The sequence below is a fragment of the Copadichromis virginalis genome, linkage group LG6, assembly GCF_057382275.1.
Source record: "Copadichromis virginalis isolate Kocher_CV1m ecotype Utaka linkage group LG6, C_Virginalis_male_GT1.1, whole genome shotgun sequence".
Taxonomy (NCBI): Eukaryota; Metazoa; Chordata; class Actinopteri; order Cichliformes; family Cichlidae; genus Copadichromis; species Copadichromis virginalis.
Window position 1 is genome coordinate 7,697,299 of NC_140623.1, and position 20,756 is coordinate 7,718,054.

Sequence of the window (20,756 nt, forward strand, 5' to 3'; positions counted from 1 at the left end):
GTACAACATTTTCCCACATACTGAGACAATTTCTCACAATTTGACTTGTTCTAGTTTTTCTAAAAGCCGACTTGCATATAAAATTAACAGGTAACAGCAATTTCAAGTGTCATTAGGAGAAAATGTAGAATATATGACAGGAAGAAGACTTTAGGTCCACTGCACTTGCTTAGTGAAGGAGGTAGGAGTATCACAATCAAATGTTTAATGCCTCTCCTTACCCAGGTAGGATAATTTTCCTCATTGTTGAATGGACAGACACTAAGGAAGCAGTACACTCTAAAGGAAATATATCTTTGATTGTATGCATGTGCTTCACAAGATACAAAAAACAAGGTGCTCAGCATGTAGGAATGCAGAGGCAAAGTGTTATGGAGGGCAGTGATTTTCACTTTAAGGATTTACAATGCTTTGCAAATGTAAAAGTAGGCCAGGAACCAGACAGTTTATTAAAAACCTAGAAGTCAAAGAAGCTGTAATGTGGCCTCTGCAAAATTAGGCCAGTCTAAAGAAAATAGAAAAATACAGGCAAGCATTGTTTTTGGATTTGAAGAGGCCACCAGTACATGACCAGTGGCCATGGCTTATTGGAAAGATGTAGATTGTAGATTTCCTGTGTTTAGGATTGTTGTCATGCTGCATGCAGGACAATGACAACTTGACCAAGTTTTACCTGTCATACAGATGGCCTTACATTTGATTCTACAATACTCTGGCATACAGAGGAGTTCATGGTTGACTCGATGAGTGCAAGGTTCCCAGGTCCTGTGTCTGCAAAATAAACCCAACTGACCATGCCACTGTGCTGACAGTTTGTATGAGGTGTTTGTGCTGATCTGTTGTGTTTGGTTTTCACCAAACGTGGGAATGTGCATTATCTCCAGACATCTTCATTTTGGCCTCGTCTGTCCAAAGGACATTGTTCAAGAAGTCTTTTAGTTAGTTCAGATGAAACTCTCCAAAACAAAGCTATGCTGACATATTCATTTTAAAAAGGATTTGTCTGAATAAGGCATACTTGTTCAGTCTTGTTCTAATTGTACTCTCATGAACCTTCATGAACTGAGATGAAGCTCTTGGGGTTTATTTTGCAGTTTCTTCGGATATTGCACATCTTGGGGTGAATTTGCTGGGGCGTCCACTCCTGAGAATATTGTGGCATTGTGTTAGAACGCACCTGAATGCTCCAGGACAGCAAACGGACAAAAACTGCTAACACTGCTGAAGATCATTTAATCGAGTAAATGTGATTATCAGCACATGACTTACCATCTTATTTCCTATGTAAGCAGTAAGTGTACTCAGTTTTCCAGGACTCCATAGAGCCTGCCTACAAAGTAGAAAAAGACCTTAATGGCAAGAGGTGTTTGCAGTGGGATGAAAACAAGCAAACAAAAAAGAAAAAAACTATTCAAGGTTTGCCTTCGTTTTTAAGTGGGGCGTAACAGTTTGCACAGTGCAGGGCTCCGTTTTATTCAACCAAATAAGAAAGAGATGTTTCAAGCACCTCTGCTCTACATCAGGTCATTGGTTCTCTGTGGTGCATTAAAAACAGCTAGAGACATTGACTCATTTCTTTTGAAATTTTTCTAAATTAGAAACCATGTGTAAACATCAGCAATTGGATCCACAAAATTATATATATATATATAAAAAAGCACAGTACTTACAGTGATATCAACCTACTTTGTTTTATTTTGACATACAGGTTTTGATACTGCTTTAAATGCTGGGTTTCTAACTTTAGAACAATATCAGTCAGTGTGCTTGATGATGTCTGATAAATAGCATCAGATTTCTATCTTTTCTGTTTTTGTTCATTTACAGAAACTGATGCCACGTTCTTTCCATTCCTGTCTTTTGACAACAGTGGAATTCCAGACGGGCTCGTCACCCTGTAATCCAAAAGGATTGCTCTTGCTCCACTGTATTTCTCCCACCACCTTCTCCCCTTTCCCTGTCTCTTCCTGTCTCTTTAAGAAGTGGAAGGAATGTGTTGGGTCCTTTGCCCTTTTGTTTTCTGGTTTTCTATGCAAATAGCTGGGAAATGGAAGCTTTCTGTAATAAAGGTCTTAATATTCTGAGGACAGCCAACTGAAAGTTTTGTCCAGGCTACATATACATTTACAATAAGACCAAAAAAGATAAGCAAGAATGGCTGGACACATTTAAGTGGTGTCTAGCTGTGGTATTGTGGTGTTTTTCTCTACTTGACTGGTCCTGTTCCAAGTCCTGAATCCATATGGCAATTTAGTCATATGAGAAAGATTTAACCTTTCACCTTTGGTTTTAAAAGAAATTGTTTGTTTTTCAATCGCATTCAATGGTTTTCATCAGAAGATGGAAGCAGCAAGTGTTATTATGTAACTAAAAAGTGGAACATCACTTACCACGTGTGACAAATATGGTCATAATGAGGGGGAGAGGGTCTGCGTACAAATAAGACTCCTGGTGTCAGATGTGAGCGAGCCTGTTGATTTATCCACATCAGTTCAGTGATTGTTGGTCATACACTCTCTTCTCCAGATCAGGAATTCATTTTAATGCCCAAATCCAGTTTCTGAACTTTGCAGACATTTTCATGTTTAAATTTAAATTCCACATACCAAAACACATAAAGAATAAGAGCTAAAGAATTACAAAAGATAAGACGTGCAAATCGTGCTGTGCTGATAGCAAGAATTACAACACAGCAATCACCAGAAAGAACATTAGTTTTACTGAGTCTTCTTAATATTAGAGGTCTGGCTTCAATCCTTTGGACAAAATGAGTGTGTCCAAAGAGATTTTAAGTGTATTTATTACTGCATTAAACAGCACCAGTTCTCATCTATTATACCACTGTTGATATGAATTACTGAAGACTCATCCGTAAGTCTTGAACTAATAATGGCCCACAAAAATTATTGCCAGGAATTTCAATAATTCTTTCAAGGATCAGGCTTTGAAGCCTGAGTAAATTTCTCGATTGAATGAAAAATGAGTATATTTTTAAATAAGCTCTTTAATGGTAAAAGCCTTGTCTATTCATCGAAGACTCAGGCAAATGTAATAATATATAATATAAAATAATATCATATTTTTTGCTCCTCCTGAACTGACTGTTACAAGTTTACCACTAATCATTTTGTCTTCTTCTCGTTTAATTTCTCTATAGGTAGAAGTCGCCACATTTAAACTAGATTTGGTTTAATTCCGTTTTTAAACATTTAAACGCTCACATAAAAACAGAGAGTACAGACTGTCCTGCGGGAAGTAATAAAATCACAAGGACATTATGTAAACTCCTCGTCTGCTAATTCTGTGTAAAAGCACTTAAAATGTTTCCTCCTGACCTGCTCACAATAACTTTAGTGCATTGGGTCTGTGCACATTTTTACTGCCGTGCAATGAAAACTTACAGGCCTTTTTCTTCGCCTTATATTTTTCAGAGCATTTCTGAATGCTCACAACTTCCGTAGTGCATGTTCAATATTTTGAATATAATGTTGTCATTCATTTGGGATTTTCATGGCATTAACTCTCTTAATCTCATATTAAACATTTACCAAGTGTATAAAATATGACCATGTTCATATTAGAAAACGATTTGGATACAATATGAGCCTTGTGTCATAAAAAGGAGACCTTTTTATAAGATGTTGCTGTTTAGACCAGCCACTTATCCCAAAAGGTGATATGACCCTTCAAAGTTTAGTCAAAAAATTTGCAGAATTAGGAGAAAACATCCAAATTAACAACGCCTGTCTCTGTTACTCTATGTCACGGATACTAGGTTTGCAGTGAAACTACAACATATCCAATCCCCAAGTTATCTCCAATGCATCCATTCGAGTATCAAAGTCTATGAATAATAGATAGAAAGCACTTAAAAGCATAGCAGAAGGTGCTTGTATGAGTGGGTGTAAATGAGGCAAGATGTATAAAGTGCTTTGAGTCCTCAGGTAGAGTAAAAAGTGCTGTATAAGAACCAGTTTATTTACTATTTGTTTTTCAGTGCTGGATTTTTGAGATAATGAGGACTCAAAAATGCAGGACTGAACAAGGCAACTTCAAAGTGGCACATCTAAACATACTCCTATATACTGTACTGTATGTAAATAATCATTGTATTTAGATACATTTTTTTAGGGTTCATTAAATTCGCTAAATTTGCTTTAGCCCAGAGAATATGATATATATACTTTCCGAAAGGAATTTTGAAGCGTTAGAGCACAGGCTTTCCACATCACCTCAGTCCATCTCTAATAATGGATGTCCCAAGCAGAATATCTTTAGTGGGAAGCACAGAGAAAGGCCAAAATAAATGCACAAAGTTTGGTAACTTACAAATGAATTTGAGCTGATTGCATATCTTCAGAATGATAAAGATCATTTGCTAAATAAGGACCAATCGGGCGTTCGCCCTGCATGCGGCTGGCAGAAACTGCCCCCAAACACGAACTTTGATGAAAACGTGAAATTCCAATAGCACTGCCTGTTTGGGCCCTATAACTGTTACATAATCCACATTCTACATATTCCACTTGTCAGCCACACATTGCTGGTGAAATCCCTCAATTTACAGACCAGCTCAAGAGAAGTCACCCAATGTGGAATGTCTGTTGAAGCAGCCCTGTTATGTTCTAATTATAGCCTCCTCTTGTTATTCTTAATGTGTTTCACATTTTCACGTCTCTTGCATTTAATCAAGAAGCAGAACATAAGAGGGCCCAAATATGAGACATTCCACAATGACTCAGTAGGTCTTTTTTATTTCTCAGCCCGTAACACTTCTCATGCATTTCCTCCATTGGTTATTCCCTGTATTTATGTTTGGATAAATTACTATCTATGAATGTTTGACTATTTGCTTGTCTGCATATCTACTGATTCACACAGTCGCACATACCTCTCAGCATTACCAAAGTGACATCACTGTCCACCACTGAGGAGCTTTTAAGAAGCCCTGAGCCTTTGGGAATCCATATTGCTAGGGGCCAGCATCCTCTGGAAAAACATCTGGGAGAATCTCAACAATAAACCAGTGATTTACATCAATTAGATAATCCCAACAGGACAAATTCTGGGTCAAGCGCCCGCCTGCCCTCCTACGCTCCCTGTCAGGCTCAGGTGAGTAGGATAGTCTGTTGGCAAGTAACGGGTTAGTGTCTGTCTCCCCGCTACACCTCCTTGCCTCATCCCTTCACCCCCCCTTATCTCCTGGGGCTATATATTGGAGGTCGCGACTCGTCTGCATCTTAGGCATCACTCGCAGACATACAAACCCACCCCACTTTGATCGACAGCGAAAAACGAAGACCAGAACATAGAGATGAGGTCCCTGTTGAAGTTTGTGGTGATTCTTTTCTGCGTCGAGAGGGGACAAGGCCACTTGCTGAGATCGCTGATTGGTAAGTGAAGACTCAAGTGACGGTTGGAACCGATGACTTTTCGCTTTGAGAATGTGAAAATGAAAGTAAATATAGTTGTAAGTGGGTTTATCAGTTGTATAAATGACTTTGTCTTTTCCAGATCTGAAACGACAGACAGCATCTGCACACATTTCTCCAGATGAGGACAAAAGGAGCAGTTATTCAGCTGTGGAAAACAGCCACATGGAAGCTTCTGGAGTCGGACCATCTTTGAATCCCATCGTACCGATCCCAGTTCGATCACGCCGCTCAGCTCTGGACTCCCAGTGCGGCCTCCACTCCATCCTGCTGCAGGTTCGGGACCTGGGGCTGGGCTACGACTCAGATGAGACTATTTTATTCAAGTATTGCAGCGGCACGTGTCCCCGTGTGCGCTCCAACCACGACCTCACCCTCACCAACCTGCTGCTCACTGGACTTCTCCCCAGCCCAGTGCTCGGGGAGCTGTGGCACAATGCACCGTGCTGCAGGCCCACCCACCACGAGGACGTGGCCTTTCTTGATAACTCGCACCGATGGCACAAGGTGGAAAAGCTGTCAGCTGCCGGCTGCAGCTGCGTGGGCTAGATGGCTGAGAGTAAACGGGTACTGTAAAAGGGGGACATGAACTTGGCGAACCTTCTCTTGTAATCTCTGTAAATGAATGAACTTTTGTTCTTTCGTGGTGTGCAGTTAATGAAGCGGAAATCAGTTCTTATGAAATGAGAAACTCAATAAGCTGAAAATAAGCTGTTTTCTTTATGACTTCTGGGTGAAAATATCAAAACTACTTAAATGTTTGATTGCAGTTGCTGTTCTCATTGACTCAGTTTTAATGGCATGTCCGCTAATAATATGTGTTTATGGGGCATTAGAAGTTATCTGTTCAAAAGTGCATTGATCGTTTTTTGTCTTTTAATGAAAGCTTTACTATTTTATTATTGCTAACTGATTTTTGTTGTAAATATTTTCTGATCTAAAAGGGTAAACTAAGCTTACGTGTCAACGCAATTCTTCAACAACAACGTGACCATTTTGTAAATACACTCATATGTATTTATTTAAACTCTTTGGTGCGATGTTGGGGTTGAATAACAGAACTGACATGTACAAAGCTGCGTAGACACGCCCAGTGGTTCGACAATCACTGCGGATTGCAGTGGACAGTTTTTTGTATGTAAGATAAAATGTATGTATGTAAGATAAGTTATTTATTTATTTGATACTTTTTTGTCATTCTCATTATATTTATTTTACAATTACAAATTACATTGCAAATCTACGATGTCCACAATCTCTGATAAAAATAAACTCTTGCTGACCACATCTGTATTTATGGGAGTTTTCTTAGTTGAAAAAGACACATGCAGTAAATGTGTTTGTGTAATTTACACAATGTTTATTATTGAAGGATTTTATATATATAAAAAAGAATGGCACAAATACAAAAATCACTCATTTTGCAAGCTTGTCTGTTTAACTTGTGGATTTGAAGTGGATTCACAATCACAATGTTTATGTCTGTGAACCAAAGCCAAGTATTTTTCTTTCTTTACTTTTTGCCTCTATATGAGTTGGCTGGTTTGTTAAGGATTCACTTGTCTTCTCGTCAGACTGATTACAAATTAAGAATTTAGTTTACTGATGTAACTCAGCTTCAAACAAAAACAACTCTAATACTTGGAACTTTTTAAGAATTAAACAGTTTCTTTTTAAGATTTTATTCAAGCTGAACCTTTTTCACTTTATTTATTTTTGAGTGGAACACAGAAATAAAATTAAATGGAGGAACATTTCTATTTAGCTCTGATAAAAAGCTTGGTTTCTCAGGCATGTCCATTATCACTGGGTGCACACCTAATCCCATTTGATTAGTATGCCAGAGAACAGGTTCTCCTGGTAAGACTCACATAACAAACACTATAGTGATAACTCCAGCACCAAATCCAGTGTTTCCAGGCACAACATCTGGCTGTGGGAGGAACAGGTTTGTGCGCTTCTCTAAGGTCCGTAAGATAGACTGTATGTACAGACAGCAGGTTCTTGTTTTCACCCTCTACGTGGCTATCACATCCTCCTCCATCTCCTCTTGCTCTGCGCCCCACACTTGGACACGCCCCTCCATAGCTGTGAGGAGACGGGTCTCTGTAGGGTGGAAGGACAGGGACTGGACAACTGCTTTCCCCACCGGCAGCTTCAACGACAAAGACCCCTGAAAGTAAAACAAGCAAAAATGTTAGTTTGGATGCTAGACTGTATGCTTTTAGTAAAGAATTTTTGTGTGGGTTTGACAAATAACCTCCACTATTCATTATTTTGTCACAAAAAATCACACAGGTTCTACATGATAATGATCTGCTGGGGGTTTGCACTGAGAACGCTCTATTTCCACCCACTGTGGTTCTGACTAACTCTTGCATTTCACCTATTATTTGAACAAGACATGCAATGTTTTTCATGTATTAGACGTTTCTGAAGACGACATTTTCAGACCATTGGTTGCCATCATTTTCTGTGAAAATCCAAAAGATGTGTTTCTTATTCAGTACTTCAGTGCTTCAATCCATCCCTGTGCTCTCATTTCCAAAAGTGGGCAAGATTTTGGTGGCAATCAGATTAGCAAATTAGCTGAGATTAGCCAGCCTGCTGCTAAATTTATAATCCCAAAATATATCTGCATTAGCAGTAAGGCTAAAATAAGACACTTGAATGACCAAGTGGGAACTTAACCATCAGTGGAAATGCACAGTCAGGATTAGCAAGGCTAGTTGTGCATATTAAATCCACCTCTACGCAGTCTTTTTCCAGTAAAAAGTTAGTATACCAGCTAAAAAAATATTGTTTTTGAGCCTTTAAACTCACAGAGCTGATCTGGTAACTTAGCGGGCTATTTTGAAATTCAATTCATCAGCTAATGCTATAAGCTAACCATCACTAGATTTGTGTAGCAAAGCTAGTTTACACTCTGGATCTTGCCTGCTTAAGATATCATTTATAAAATGATACATGTGTCTGGAAATGCTACTTGATTATCTTCCCTGGTTACTACACCTAACTGTGATACTAACAAATGATTACAGATGTAAAACCACATTGATGCAAAAGTGACTGACAGAATACAGATGTTGTTCACTTCATTTAATAACAGTTGTTTTCTGCAGAGGCCCTTTAAGTACCCTTTGAAAATCAAATTCATAGTTACCTCCACCAGGTCCCAACAGTAAACGTGTCCGTCCTCTGAGCAGCTCAGGACGTGCGTGTCTTTACTGGACAGGCAGCAATCCAATTTGTAGCCCTTCATCTTGTGTCCGGTATACCTATAAAAACAAGTATATGATAAAAACACGAGTTAAAAAACGTATTTACATCAGTAAACCGTACCATTTAGAATCTTGTAATGATTCACTATAATTTAACTGCGCTCTGTGGTAAATTTCTAAATTTCATTTTATGTCATTTGGACCTGAGGTTATGTTAAATGTTGAGGTATCTCGAGTGATGTCATTCGGACATTATTCAAGAGCACAACCAACGGTCGCGAGGGACAAATGTATGTTCTCTGACAAGCTGATGGGTGGTTCCTGGCTGCTGCTGAGCGAAACTTGTTGCAAAGAAAATATTGCAACCAGTCAGCTTGTCAGGGAACAAGTTTTCAGATTTCAGTTAGTAACAAAAAGGTAACAAAAAAACAATACTTCTTGTATTGCTTTTACTTTATGAAGCCATAGTGGCAGCACATCACACTCTAAGTGAAAACAATCAGCACTCACTCTCCCAGCATTTCACCGGTGCTCTTGTCTAGAAGTCTGAGTGTTGAATCCAAGCTGGAGCTCAGGGTGCACTGACCATCTTGACTGAAACACACACAGGTAATAGGACCTGGAACGCAAGGATAAAAACACTTCAGTGGTTTTATATTTTCAGTGAAACTGTTTTGCTACAAAAATCAGTTTAAAACAGTAATATCTGCTGAGATTAAACTTTAGAGTTAGATTACTAACTGCTGATGAAGTCAACATGTAGCTGTCCCATTCTCAGGTCGTAGCGCCTTACTCTGCCGTCCACCGACCTAAAACACAAGATCATTATTATTATAAGCTGCCATAGCAAAAATGAACAAAACAGTTGAATAAACGAATCAAATCTCTGTTTTTAAATTGTGAAACTTTTAACATGCAGGTTGTTTTTTTTTTTTCAACTATGTCTGAAGTGCTGACCCGGTGAGCAGCTCGTGTTGTGCCACCTTGAGGCTGCTGATGCCGTCCCGAGCTTCGTCTAGAACCTGGATTGGCTCATATCTTCTGGATCTGGTGTCCCAGCACCGAACCGTCCCGTCTATGGACCCTGAATGACGAGAATACATAAAAATGAAATGCAGTAAATACAAATGTAATAGTTTACACATTTGCTAGGCAAATACGAGAAATACTAAAAAGAGTTCCATTAAAGCATGGAAACTTTGAGAATTTACAGATAACTGACTTTGACATAAAGCAGACACCGGTTAAAACATCCACATTCCATAAATAATTTAATGTCATTATGACTCACCAGACAATATGACTGTTGCCTCCTCATTAAACTGCACGCAGTTAACTTTCTGCAAAGGAAAATTTGAAAAGGAGACATACAGTAAATATTACATAAAACAAGTACACAGGCACAAACAACAGTGCAGCCGCCATGAAAACATGCAGATGTTTTTCAAATGAAATACCACGATGCCCAAAGTGAAACAGAGCTAAAAAGAGAAGGACCCACCCCGGCATGACCCCTGAGTTTGCGTGTGACCTGGCCAGTGGCAACGTCCCACAGAATCACCGTCTTATCTGAGCTACATGAGCAAATCTGGCTGTTGTCATAGGACCTGTGCAAAGAGCCAACGAGAAAAGGTCATTCATTTATATTACTTCTGATCCTATATTCCTGAGACTAAAACCCTGTGGACAACCCAATGGTAATTCTCTCACCCATCTGCATCCAAAACCTCATATCCATGACCACTGTACGTCTTCAACAAGGTGCCTCGGCTCGTACTCCACAGTTTTAAAGACTTGTCACTGCCACAAGACAGCAGGTAGTTCCCATCAACTTAAAAGACATGGCACAGAGACAAGCTGATATAAGTGGATAACTCAGAACTGAGGAATAGAGCTTACATACTTTGAACTAATGAAATAAAGAACATATTTTATTGAGTTGACCTGAACTTGTAATATTTTATTATGCATATATACATTACAACCAGATTTAGCAATTGAGTCTGTTCAGTCTGTTCAGCCAGCAGCTGAACAGACTGAACAGATAATTTTGGTGGGGCTTTTTCTTACTGTTGAAGCGAACAGCCCTGACAGCTCCTTGCTGACAGTCTATGGTCCTGAGAAGATGTTGAGGAATTTGAGGAGCCTGAGGTCTGGGCTGAGGAAATGCCATCACTTAACCTCTGTTTAAAACACACACATACACACAAACATTTTAGCTACCCACATTAACATCTCCTTCTAAAATGAAAGTCAGAAGCAAGACAGAATACATGTGTATGAATGGGAGAGAGGCGGGTGTTATGGTGATGATGCAAAGAGTAGTAGTGGCACTGCAACACTGGGGGAGATTAGAATTAGATTAGATCAGAGAGACAGCTCAGGTCGAGCAGTTTGGAGACAAAGTCAAAGAGCCAAAGCTGAGGTGGTTTAGACCATAGTATTGAACAAAGGATGTGGAGGTGCCACGTGTGAGGGAAAAGACGAAGACCACAGAGAAGACAAACTGATGATATGAAGGACATGCTGTGGCGATCCCAAACTGTTAAATTCTTCTGAAAGTAGTAGTGTGCTGTAGATTTAAGACAAGAGGTTTACACGGCTACAAAAATTTAAGCTGGTTACGAGTATGATATTACGGAGTATATGATATTCATACAGAAAGGACAGGTTTTTTTATTAGCTTTCACAAAAGCACTACATACCAACAGAAGTATTTAAACTATTTAAGTTACATCACGGATACATTTTGTCAATTTCTCCTTATTCCATGAATGACTTAAAAGACCTCTTGACTAAAAGCAGTCAATTTTATTTACTTCTATGTAACTTATTTCGCTCACTTACTTTTACTAAGACACAGTTTCAGGGACGTGTCATGTTTGCATTCTTGATTAAAAGCAACGTTTCTGCTCAGTTTGTAGCTACAACCGGCTCCTTTAAATCATTTCTTCCATGTTTGTAGCACAGACACGCAATGCATCATGGGAACACTTATTCCCGTCAAAATAAAAGCTCAAATAGCATTTACCGCTTTGATATTGGCCTATGGATTGGGTTAAGCTTTTATTGTTAAATACACCGGAAACGACTCTCTCTGTCGACGCTTTTCCTGAAGTGGCTGGTCAGCTGTCTGTCGGTTTTCGGTGTTTAAACTTATTTTCATTTGCTTACAGTAGGAACACCTTGAAACATACTATGTCATCCAACAATATGGCAGACCCGAGGAGGCAAAATAAAATCTTAAGGTGGGCGTTTAAATCAGTAAACAAGTTTCTACGTTATAGAATAGAGCTAACAGCTAGCTAACCTATATCATTTATAATGAGTGAAGCCTGAAAGGATTAACTGGGCGAATTAGCTGTAGGACTTAATATATACTGCTCTTGGTTGTTTAATTTTTTCCATGACACAAAATCGTCGTGACTAACCCAACCTGTTCCCATTTTGGTTTAACCGTTATTTACCATTGTGATTGTCAATGGGTCTCTTTTGAGTTAGCTGTCAGTCAGTAGCAGTTTTCATAAAGATGTACAATGGTTAACTAAGAGGTTGTTGTAGGGAAAATGTTAACAGCTGCAAATCAAAAACAACCAGTACCAATAAATTAGGCAATAACTTGTAAAATGTGTGTTTATTTATATAAACTTAAGACCAGAGATTTTAACAGTGACCAAGAAACAGTAAGTTTCCCTTTTAGTTGTCTTTGGTTAAAATACGTTTGTGTTGTGACAGGTACAAACCTCCCAGCACAGAGACCAACCCGACACTGGAGGACCCCACGCCTGACTACATGAACCTGCTCGGCATGATCTTCAGCATGTGTGGACTTATGCTCAAGGTGACCTACACACACACACAGCCCTCCTCACACCAAAACTCTGACTTCCATCTCCTTTGTTCTCTGCATGTTTGTGTGTCCACATAAACATGTGTTGCCCAGGAAGGATAGACCTTAGTCCCATTCATTCCATTTAGAAGATTAAAAGTAAACCTGCCTTTTTAGATGAAAGGATGAACAGCAGCTATTGACGTGACCACAAAGGACACGATGAGTGGGGGGGGAAAAAGACGATAGAGCTGAAGTCATTCATTCAAGGTCCAAGGAGAACATTTTTATAACTGACTTTCTTTCAATCACCAACGGGTCATTTTTACTCATTTTTGATTCAAGTCAAAAATTTTAGAAAGAGCATCTTAAATTTTAGGCAAATGCTGGGAATTATTGCATTTGGTGTTTTTAAAGATGGTGTACAAACAGTGGCAACACCTAAAAATGTACTCTCTTGCTGTTTTCACATTTGCACTTAAGCTCTGAACTTTTGTACACATTACTCAAAGGATCCCTGTGTGAGAATGCAGCTTTCTGAATCAGTTGGAGCAGGCATTAAACACACCTTACTCTCTTCCAGCTCCTCAGTATATAAAACCTGTGGTCTTATTTTGAGCCCATGTGATTCATGTTCTTTCTGTTCCATTCTCTACTCAATACTGTAACTAAGGATTTAGTGATTTAGAGGCTTGTTTGAAAACAGATTTCAGGACCACCCTTGGCTTCAGACTAGATTTTTCCTGGAATGCTGTTATCCTATTTGGACCTCTGTCCAAATGGGATAACAGATGCTCAACACAGCATAACCCCCACACGGGTTATGCTGTGTTAAGCATCTCTGTATGCTTTCTGTGATACGAGCACTTCCAGACCACATAATTGTTCCTCATGTACTTCATGTACCAGTTAAGAGCAATTTAGGAGCTGTGCTGTTAGATGCCCCTCTATTTCTTTAGCAGATTTCAGCCTTGCAACTTTTTCACCTTTTTTTTTTTTAAAAAGGTGAAAAAGCTAATAAGCTCGTCAGAACATAAAGACAGTCTAAAGCTGACTCATGTGTTTGTGTTTCAGCTTAAGTGGTGCGCATGGATTGCAGTCTACTGCTCGTTCATCAGCTTTGCAAACTCCCGAAGCTCAGAAGACACCAAACAGATGATGAGCAGCTTCATGTGAGTGTACCATCCCATCTGTGGATGCACTATAAACACACTACGCAATGCATGTGTGGCAGTCCTTCGTAGATTGTTTAATATTTATCGATGTTGAAGGCATTTGATATAAAAGTAAAATTTTTTGGCTCGAACTGGAACAAACTTAAACTATTTTTGTTAGTTCTTAGTTATAATGGCAAGTAAAATGAACAAATGTTTAGATTATAGGAGAGGATTTTGCATTTTTGAAATTGGAGTTTAGACCTATTGTCTTGCTGCAACTGCAAGTCCAGACAAGCCAGCTTTAATGTCCAAAAGCTTTTAAATGTGTGACCTGTGATGGACTGAGCAGTGAAGGAAACTTAGGCACAGGTTAAAGTCCAAAAAAATGATTTTTTTTATTTAACCCAAAAAACGTAATTGGTTAACTCATGCAAAAAGAATCAAAATCTTGGGCCCATAAAAGAGGTCAAAATAACAAAACTCTACTCAAAGTTGACAACACAACTGATAACTCAAACAAACTGACCTAACTTAACGAGACAAAGGGGAAACTTAAATAGTGGCTGATCAGCCCACAAAAACAGGAGAAGGGGTAAAAACACACAAAACCTAACAAAACCAAACATAATGAACTCCAATCCCCCCCCTGGTCCTGAGTTATGGCGTGAACCAATTTGTAGTCTTCCTTTAAAGCTCGCTCCGCCCCTTTTCCACCTCTTGGCTCCTTAATCAAGGGACTGGAACAGCTGCAACTAAGGTAACTCAGAAAACAAAAAGTTAATCATACATAACAGTGTAAACTAAAATGTGCGCACTTATTTTAGAATGCAGTGTTATGTGGATATGTGAATTAACTCTAAACCAAAACCAGTTATTTATTGTCCTGTAAATTAATTCCTATATTTAAAGAAAGAAATGTGAATGCAATGTTACTAATAAGCCTCTACACTAACATGGTGGGTATTACCACTGTGTGGCTGTAAGTGCAGCCGTCACAGACCCCTCTAGGTGGTATGTTTGCCTATAAAAGAGCACTACAGTAGGGCACCTGTCCAGGCTTCACAGACAGATTTGCAATGAGGAAAACCTTGTCCATTGTCTGAATGACGTCGTATTAAAAATGAACCTAATGCACTCAAAGATTAGTAATGCAAAATGTTTGGCTCGGCAAATAATGTCGGACGACGAGTTAAAGGCACCAGCCTTGTGTGTGTAGAAGCTGGTTCAAGGCCAAATTTAGGACACTGGTATCCTTGTGTTATTAAACAACGGAAAGTGGCTATGCAGGATAAATGGACAGTGGAGAGCAAATATGACATTGAGGTTATCAGATGAAAATGGTCCCACGTTTGTGGGTGAATTTATGCCATAGAAGCTTCAAAAGGTTCAGGCACAAATTCTACTCTTAGCTGTGCTCAACTGCAGTATTTCATAATACCCAAAGTATTCAGCAAAATAATACAATTAAAAGCAACAAGGAGTGTGTTTTTGTTTTGTAAGCAGTGTAACAATGAGTCATTTTAAAGAGCTCCCCTTTGCAGAAAAAGGTGCTACAAAGCAAAATTTTAACATGCCTTTAAAAACCCAAATTTCACAGTTTTCATGATGGTTTGAGCCCATTTTCTGTGCTGTCTTCAGGCTGTCCATCTCAGCAGTTGTGATGTCCTACCTCCAGAACCCACAGCCAATGTCACCGCCATGGTAACCAAGGGCCAATCTCAGGAGAGAGCAGAAGTTAATTGTGGATGCAGGAGTGGGTGACGGCACATCTGACTGAATCCCCCGGCCATCTATGAGCATAAACAGAGACGAAGAAGAGCATAATGTAATAGAGAGAAAACAGACGAGCAGGAGAGGTAGACAGCAAGGACAGCTCTACGTCAAGATAGAAAGATAAAATATCTTGGACTTCTGTTATATCTTGGGTTGGTAAATATCTTGGTTTCTCTGTTTTTTCTGTTTATAACCTTTTCTAAGTCTTTTGCTTGTTCATGAACTGATGTTGTCAATAAAGTTGTACGGTTTTAAAAGGATCTGCTGGCTTTTATTACTCTGGAGGAAAAGTGTTAAGGATTTGCTTATATGACATTTAAATTGTTTACTTGGCCTTAAATAAATATTTTAACATCTCATTTTTGTGACGCTCGGGTACATTTGACAGGTCACAAAATAAATAACAGACTTTGACACCTCCTATCAAGTTAATCTCTCCCCTATTTACAGTTTGGTTTATTCCACAAAGCTTCACCATCATAGTGAATTACACTAAGTCCTACTGAATCCTCCTGCGAATACTTGGATGTTACTGTATGTCAGTGTTTTGATGCGTGCTTAATTAACCAGGTATGCAAATCCCAGAAAGTTAATTCTGTACGTTTGGATGTAGAGTTTCCAGTGGGAGATACAAACGCTTCACCCAAAACTAAATCTGTCTGAACAGAGTCAACATTCTTGGATCTGCATGTCTCTCACCCTTTCCACAACTGCTAACCGCATCTGCTTTAAACTTGTCAGGTACACAAGTGTTTGTTTGCATGCCTTTCTGAACTCTCAGCCCTCTTAACCAAAAGTCTAACCATCATCAATAAGTTCTAAAACCCATCCTTAAGCTGTTGTTGGTCCCCAGATACTTCAAGGAATCCACCATCACTCCTGTCTCCAAGAAACCGGTGGATTCATGTCTTAAGGACTACCATCCTGCACCAGACAACACGAAGAACATGTCTGCTCTTCCATCCCTGACATGTTGGACCCTCTTCAATTTGCCTTACCAAAAAAACAGACCCATCAACCATGCCATCGTGTTGGCAATATACACTGTGCTCACCCATCTGAACAAGGGGAATACGTATATAAGAATGCTCTTCACTGATTACAGCTCTGCATTCATCACCATCATTGCTCTGAAATTGCTTCCAAACATCAGAGGTGTTAAGGTTGAAAGGGTCAGCAACTTCAAGTTCCTTGACATGAACACTACCAGGGGTCTCTCCTGGAACCTTTACAGACACTGTGGTCAGAAAAGCATGTCGTTGTTTAAACTTTCTAAGGAGGCTTAGGAAGTTTGGTATGAACCCCCAATATTTCCTCAACCTTCTACAGGAGCACTATCGAGAGCCTGTTGAAGGCCTGTGTGACAGGTTGGTATGGGAGTTGATTTGCCAACAGTCAGAAATCACTGCAGAGTGGTGCAGGTGGCAGACAACATCACTGGCAAGTGATGTAGCCATTACGGGCATTTATCTCCAGCCGAGTGAGCGTGAGGCCCACAGCATTATCAAGTATCATAGTCACCCAACACATAAGGACTTTTTAAAATTTTATTTTTCTATGCTTTTTTCATGGTTTTTAAACTTACATTGCTATTTATCTGGTGACATTTTTAGATGCTGAGTGACTTGTTTTGTCTTGTCATACACATTTCATTATAATGTTGACCCAATGTTAACTTACATAGGACAAATAAAAATGAAACTGAAAATAGTAAGGTAGATTACTACATTTTAGCACTCATACAATTATATTAAAAACTGGAATTCATGGAACAGTTATATTCCTCCCACCAGCAAATGCATTTGCACCCAAGTCTTATGTAATATACACGTACAGACGTGTGTGACCAAAGAAGTATGCTCACAATTCTCTTTATGAGGTATGGTGTTGAACAATTACCAAAAAATGTGGTAATGGTATTAAGGCTGCATTCATTTTTTAAATTATTGCCAAAAATATATTTTCTGAAGGTGGTGAAAGTGATCTTGATTTTTGAACTATTGGACCATAAAATTCTAATCAGTCCTTCATAAACTGGAAAAAAACTCCCCCGAGCCTCTCAAGACCTATCACATTACTATTAATAAGGCAGACAACCCAAAGGTATTCTCCTGCATATATATGCAGGAGAATATATATGTGTTCGTTTGTTACCTTGGTTATGTTCTTGACAGCATTTGCTTCCATGTCATTCTATCTGTAAATATCATAGCTTGAAATCTTTTGAAGGAATTCTGATCAAGCTTTGTAGGGCTGTGGAGTCAGGTCATGTTAACAATTCATTAAGATTTTGATGATTTATTGGTCAAAAATGGACAAACAGCCTTATAATTCAGAATGTAGATTCTTGTGTGGTGTGTCAACATATAAAAGTACCATATAAAGATTTAAAATATCATGTCACAACTGACCTTTGACCTCTCCATCTATGTCCGTAGATTTATCTGAATCTCAAACTGATAATAATGCTATATAGAGCTGTTTAACACTATGTTTCTTACTGACATTGTTTGTACTGACAACATTTATGCATATACGGAATGATATATGGAGATTCTAAATATCACATTACAGTTTGCATCTAAATATCATGTCAGATTTGACTTCTGATCTCACTTTTACATTTCACATCTGCCTTTCTTTCAAGTTCACCCCAAAATGTGTTACATCTTTAAAAAAGTATTTCCTAGTTAGTTAGAAATATACTTAAGTACCATTAAATAATAAGCTCAAGTTATTCATGTCCACTTCTTTACAAATCAATACCTTTTATCCATTACCCACTGCTACATAATGATTGTATATTTGAAGTAAACATCATTTACTGCACTATAAACTTGTTAAATAAGGTTTTAAAAGAGTAAAGATACTTATACTTAAATGCTGCCCTGAGAGTGAGCTGCCTTGGTCGAGGTTTGCACCATCTGTGTGCTTCTTGTTCAACTCAGTTTTCTTCCTCTGGTGATCCACAAATCTCCTACATTAACTCTACTCTCCACAGTTTAGATGCACTAGTTAAAACAGTCCACAGCTTATAAAGATCTTTTACATTACCTCAGAGTATACTTCAAAGTTTTCCGTTTCTGATTGTACACTTTTCCTTCTTTGTTGAGGAGCAGTAATCGCCGCCACACAAACACACACTCACCCTTTAGTCTTTGCTTCTCCAGTGTCTCATTCAGCAAGGGCACTGAGCACAACTCATGCAGACACCTACACTTTGTGTGCTGATGACAGACAAGAAGCTGGAGAGTCAGCTGGATGTGAGACTGATTTAGTGGCTTATAACTCATGTCCCCCCAGGCCTGGTTCCACCACAGCCATGCCAAGTGGGCACTTGAGCTGCTTGGCTTGCTGCCACATTTACAGCAGAATCCATTGGATTTTCCCCTGATTCTGTCCTGAGTCAAACTGCTAACTGAATTGTTTTTGAAGCCCTTAAAGAAGCCAGTTTTGTAGTTTTTCCTTTCCATCTGCTCCAGTTGTTTGTGATCCATGGGGAGGATATTGAATTTGGCTGAGTTAGCAGTTATCGTCAGCGCCCGATCAATGGGCTGCATAATTTGGATATTGAAAACTGCCACACTTAACTGAATGGAGATCTTAAGTTCATTGGATGACTGGCTGGAGGCAACTGTAATTAAATCTAATCTCACTGTTTTGCTCTGCCTCATCTGATCCGAGGACTGTAAAAAGACTGCTGGACAGGTGTGTGTCTAACACTAGAGGGCACAGTGGCATCACAAATGAATAAATCTCTGATGAAATAATAACACAAGTTTAGGTGAGTGTTATTAAATTCACAGTAACTTTATACATGAAATAGTTAAATATTTGGCATTTTCCCTAAAATGATTTAAAGATCAAATAACAGAATAATCACTATATTTTTTAATGATGCACAAAAAGTGGAAGATGGCCTACCCTGATTTTTTTTTTACCACTGCAAAAAAAATTGTCTCACTATTATTATCATAAGGATAAAACATAGTCCATAAAATGACGTGTTGATGATATTAAAATTTCTGCATGTCCTGCTGGACTGCTTTTATATCAGTGAGTCAGTACATTACCCTTTCTTCTGCTTAGTTAAGCAGCTATTCCCCTGACAAACACAGGAAGACATGGGCTAATCCTGCATTCCACCTTAGAAACCTGTGTCATAAAGCAGGTCATTTCCAATAACTGTTTGCTTTCAAGAATGAAGAATGTGAAGTAAATTGCAGGGAAAAGATTGGATGACTTCCAAAATTATAAACAGCTCTGAAGTTATTACTTGAATATACTTTGCCTGCATTTCTTTTCTCTGTTACTGAAGGGCAAATTTTAACGATTATAGGGAGATGTGGAACCAGTCCGCTCTGCCAAAGTAAGTATTTCCTTAATCAGCTGAAGAAAACCCAGTGCTTAATTTGTCCTGAACACAGAGAGGTTGCTGGTAAAACAAATAGAGTGAAGAGAAAATTTTTGTGAATTTTGTTGAAATATTAGCACTACCTGGAATATGCTGAACAACGCATGGATGCAGCTGTTACAGCTAAGCAAAAAATGTGATCATTTTTGAAACTGCACAGCAAGTGCAGTTTTTCTGCACTTGCTGTGAGTGACAGCAAAATGCAGCAGGCAAGAGATGGTAAAGTGTCTTATGTTTGACTACAGTATGAGCCAGTTAATTATGTGCTGCTGCTGCATGTTGACAAGTCCCAACTGAATGTGGTTTTTGAGCCCGTCATTTGCATGCTGCAGTTCCAACGTGCCATGCTGAGCCAAGACATAGACTCCATACGTCACTGATACGTCTTCCAGCACATAAAAGATAATACTGACATGTTAACAAGGTTAAAGACTTGATTTTCAAATGGGATAATGGTTAAAATTTATCAACAGTTTACGACTGTATATAAACCAATAAATAAGAAAGATTATGAAGTTTGAACAGTGCACACTCTCTTAATGACACGTAATGAGGGGCTACATTTAAAATTGGTCATTATTTTCATATGTTGAATGATATGATTACAGTGATAACATGGGGTGATAAAGTTAAGTACTATGAAGCCATCAAAGACTAAAATTTTTATTGTGAGGGTAATTCTAACATTCCAACCTGGAGTTTTACCCCTGGCTGTCAGACTGTGTCCCTATTTGCCCGGTATATATTTATTTACTGTATTAGATCGCATCCTTTGCAGATTCTATAGTGCAGCAGTCTCTGTACCACAGCCCATGTGAGCTGTGATCAGGCATTAAAGTGCATGTGTGTTAACGCGTGTAAAGCTCATTGAAACCCCACCGAGTCTCTGTTACTCTGGCAGCTTTCTGCGTCCTCAAATGAGGTTAAACT

At 38.9% G+C, this 20,756-nt stretch overlaps 3 protein-coding genes across 3 annotated transcripts; 2 read left to right on the forward strand and 1 right to left on the reverse strand.

The window, feature by feature from the left end:
- The first annotated feature begins 5,314 nt into the window (after positions 1–5,314).
- LOC146707120 (persephin) lies at positions 5,315–6,557 on the forward strand. Its single transcript, XM_085458445.1, has 2 exons — positions 5,315–5,393; positions 5,515–6,557. The coding sequence occupies exons 1-2, from the start codon at positions 5,315–5,317 to the stop codon at positions 5,979–5,981; spliced, it is 546 nt and encodes a 181-aa protein (XP_085314571.1). The 3' UTR covers positions 5,982–6,557.
- A 100-nt stretch (positions 6,558–6,657) lies between these two features.
- Positions 6,658–11,626, reverse strand: wdr83 (WD repeat domain containing 83). Its single transcript, XM_085458444.1, has 10 exons — positions 11,501–11,626; positions 10,724–10,836; positions 10,364–10,484; positions 10,155–10,260; positions 9,945–9,993; positions 9,611–9,737; positions 9,395–9,462; positions 9,164–9,272; positions 8,596–8,710; positions 6,658–7,605 (listed from the first exon to the last, which is right to left on the reverse strand). Exons 2-10 carry the CDS (start codon positions 10,824–10,826, stop codon positions 7,450–7,452), a joined length of 954 nt encoding a protein of 317 aa, XP_085314570.1. The 5' UTR covers positions 10,827–10,836; positions 11,501–11,626; the 3' UTR covers positions 6,658–7,449.
- Positions 11,627–11,681: 55 nt separating this feature from the next.
- On the forward strand, positions 11,682–15,672 carry wdr83os (WD repeat domain 83 opposite strand). Its single transcript, XM_085458446.1, has 4 exons — positions 11,682–11,901; positions 12,389–12,494; positions 13,557–13,654; positions 15,278–15,672. The coding sequence occupies exons 1-4, from the start codon at positions 11,702–11,704 to the stop codon at positions 15,342–15,344; spliced, it is 471 nt and encodes a 156-aa protein (XP_085314572.1). The 5' UTR covers positions 11,682–11,701; the 3' UTR covers positions 15,345–15,672.
- Positions 15,673–20,756: the final 5,084 nt, after the last annotated feature.

What these genes read in the sequence shown, in the direction of transcription:
- LOC146707120 (XM_085458445.1), top strand. Translation starts at nt 5,315, where the DNA reads ATGAGGTCCCTGTTGAAGTTTGTGGTGATTCTTTTCTGCGTCGAGAGG. An exon ending in CTTGCTGAGATCGCTGATTG is followed by an intron (nt 5,394 to 5,514) that starts GTAAGTGAAGAC and finishes TGTCTTTTCCAG; the next exon opens with ATCTGAAACGACAGACAGCA.
- wdr83 (XM_085458444.1), bottom strand. Translation starts at nt 10,826, where the DNA reads ATGGCATTTCCTCAGCCCAGACCTCAGGCTCCTCAAATTCCTCAACAT. An exon ending in CAGGGCTGTTCGCTTCAACA is followed by an intron (nt 10,485 to 10,723) that starts GTAAGAAAAAGC and finishes ATGTCTTTTAAG; the next exon opens with TTGATGGGAACTACCTGCTG. An exon ending in CAACACGAGCTGCTCACCGG is followed by an intron (nt 9,463 to 9,610) that starts GTCAGCACTTCA and finishes CTTGTGTTTTAG; the next exon opens with GTCGGTGGACGGCAGAGTAA.
- wdr83os (XM_085458446.1), top strand. Translation starts at nt 11,702, where the DNA reads ATGGATTGGGTTAAGCTTTTATTGTTAAATACACCGGAAACGACTCTC. An exon ending in AGGCAAAATAAAATCTTAAG is followed by an intron (nt 11,902 to 12,388) that starts GTGGGCGTTTAA and finishes GTGTTGTGACAG; the next exon opens with GTACAAACCTCCCAGCACAG. An exon ending in CAGATGATGAGCAGCTTCAT is followed by an intron (nt 13,655 to 15,277) that starts GTGAGTGTACCA and finishes TGCTGTCTTCAG; the next exon opens with GCTGTCCATCTCAGCAGTTG.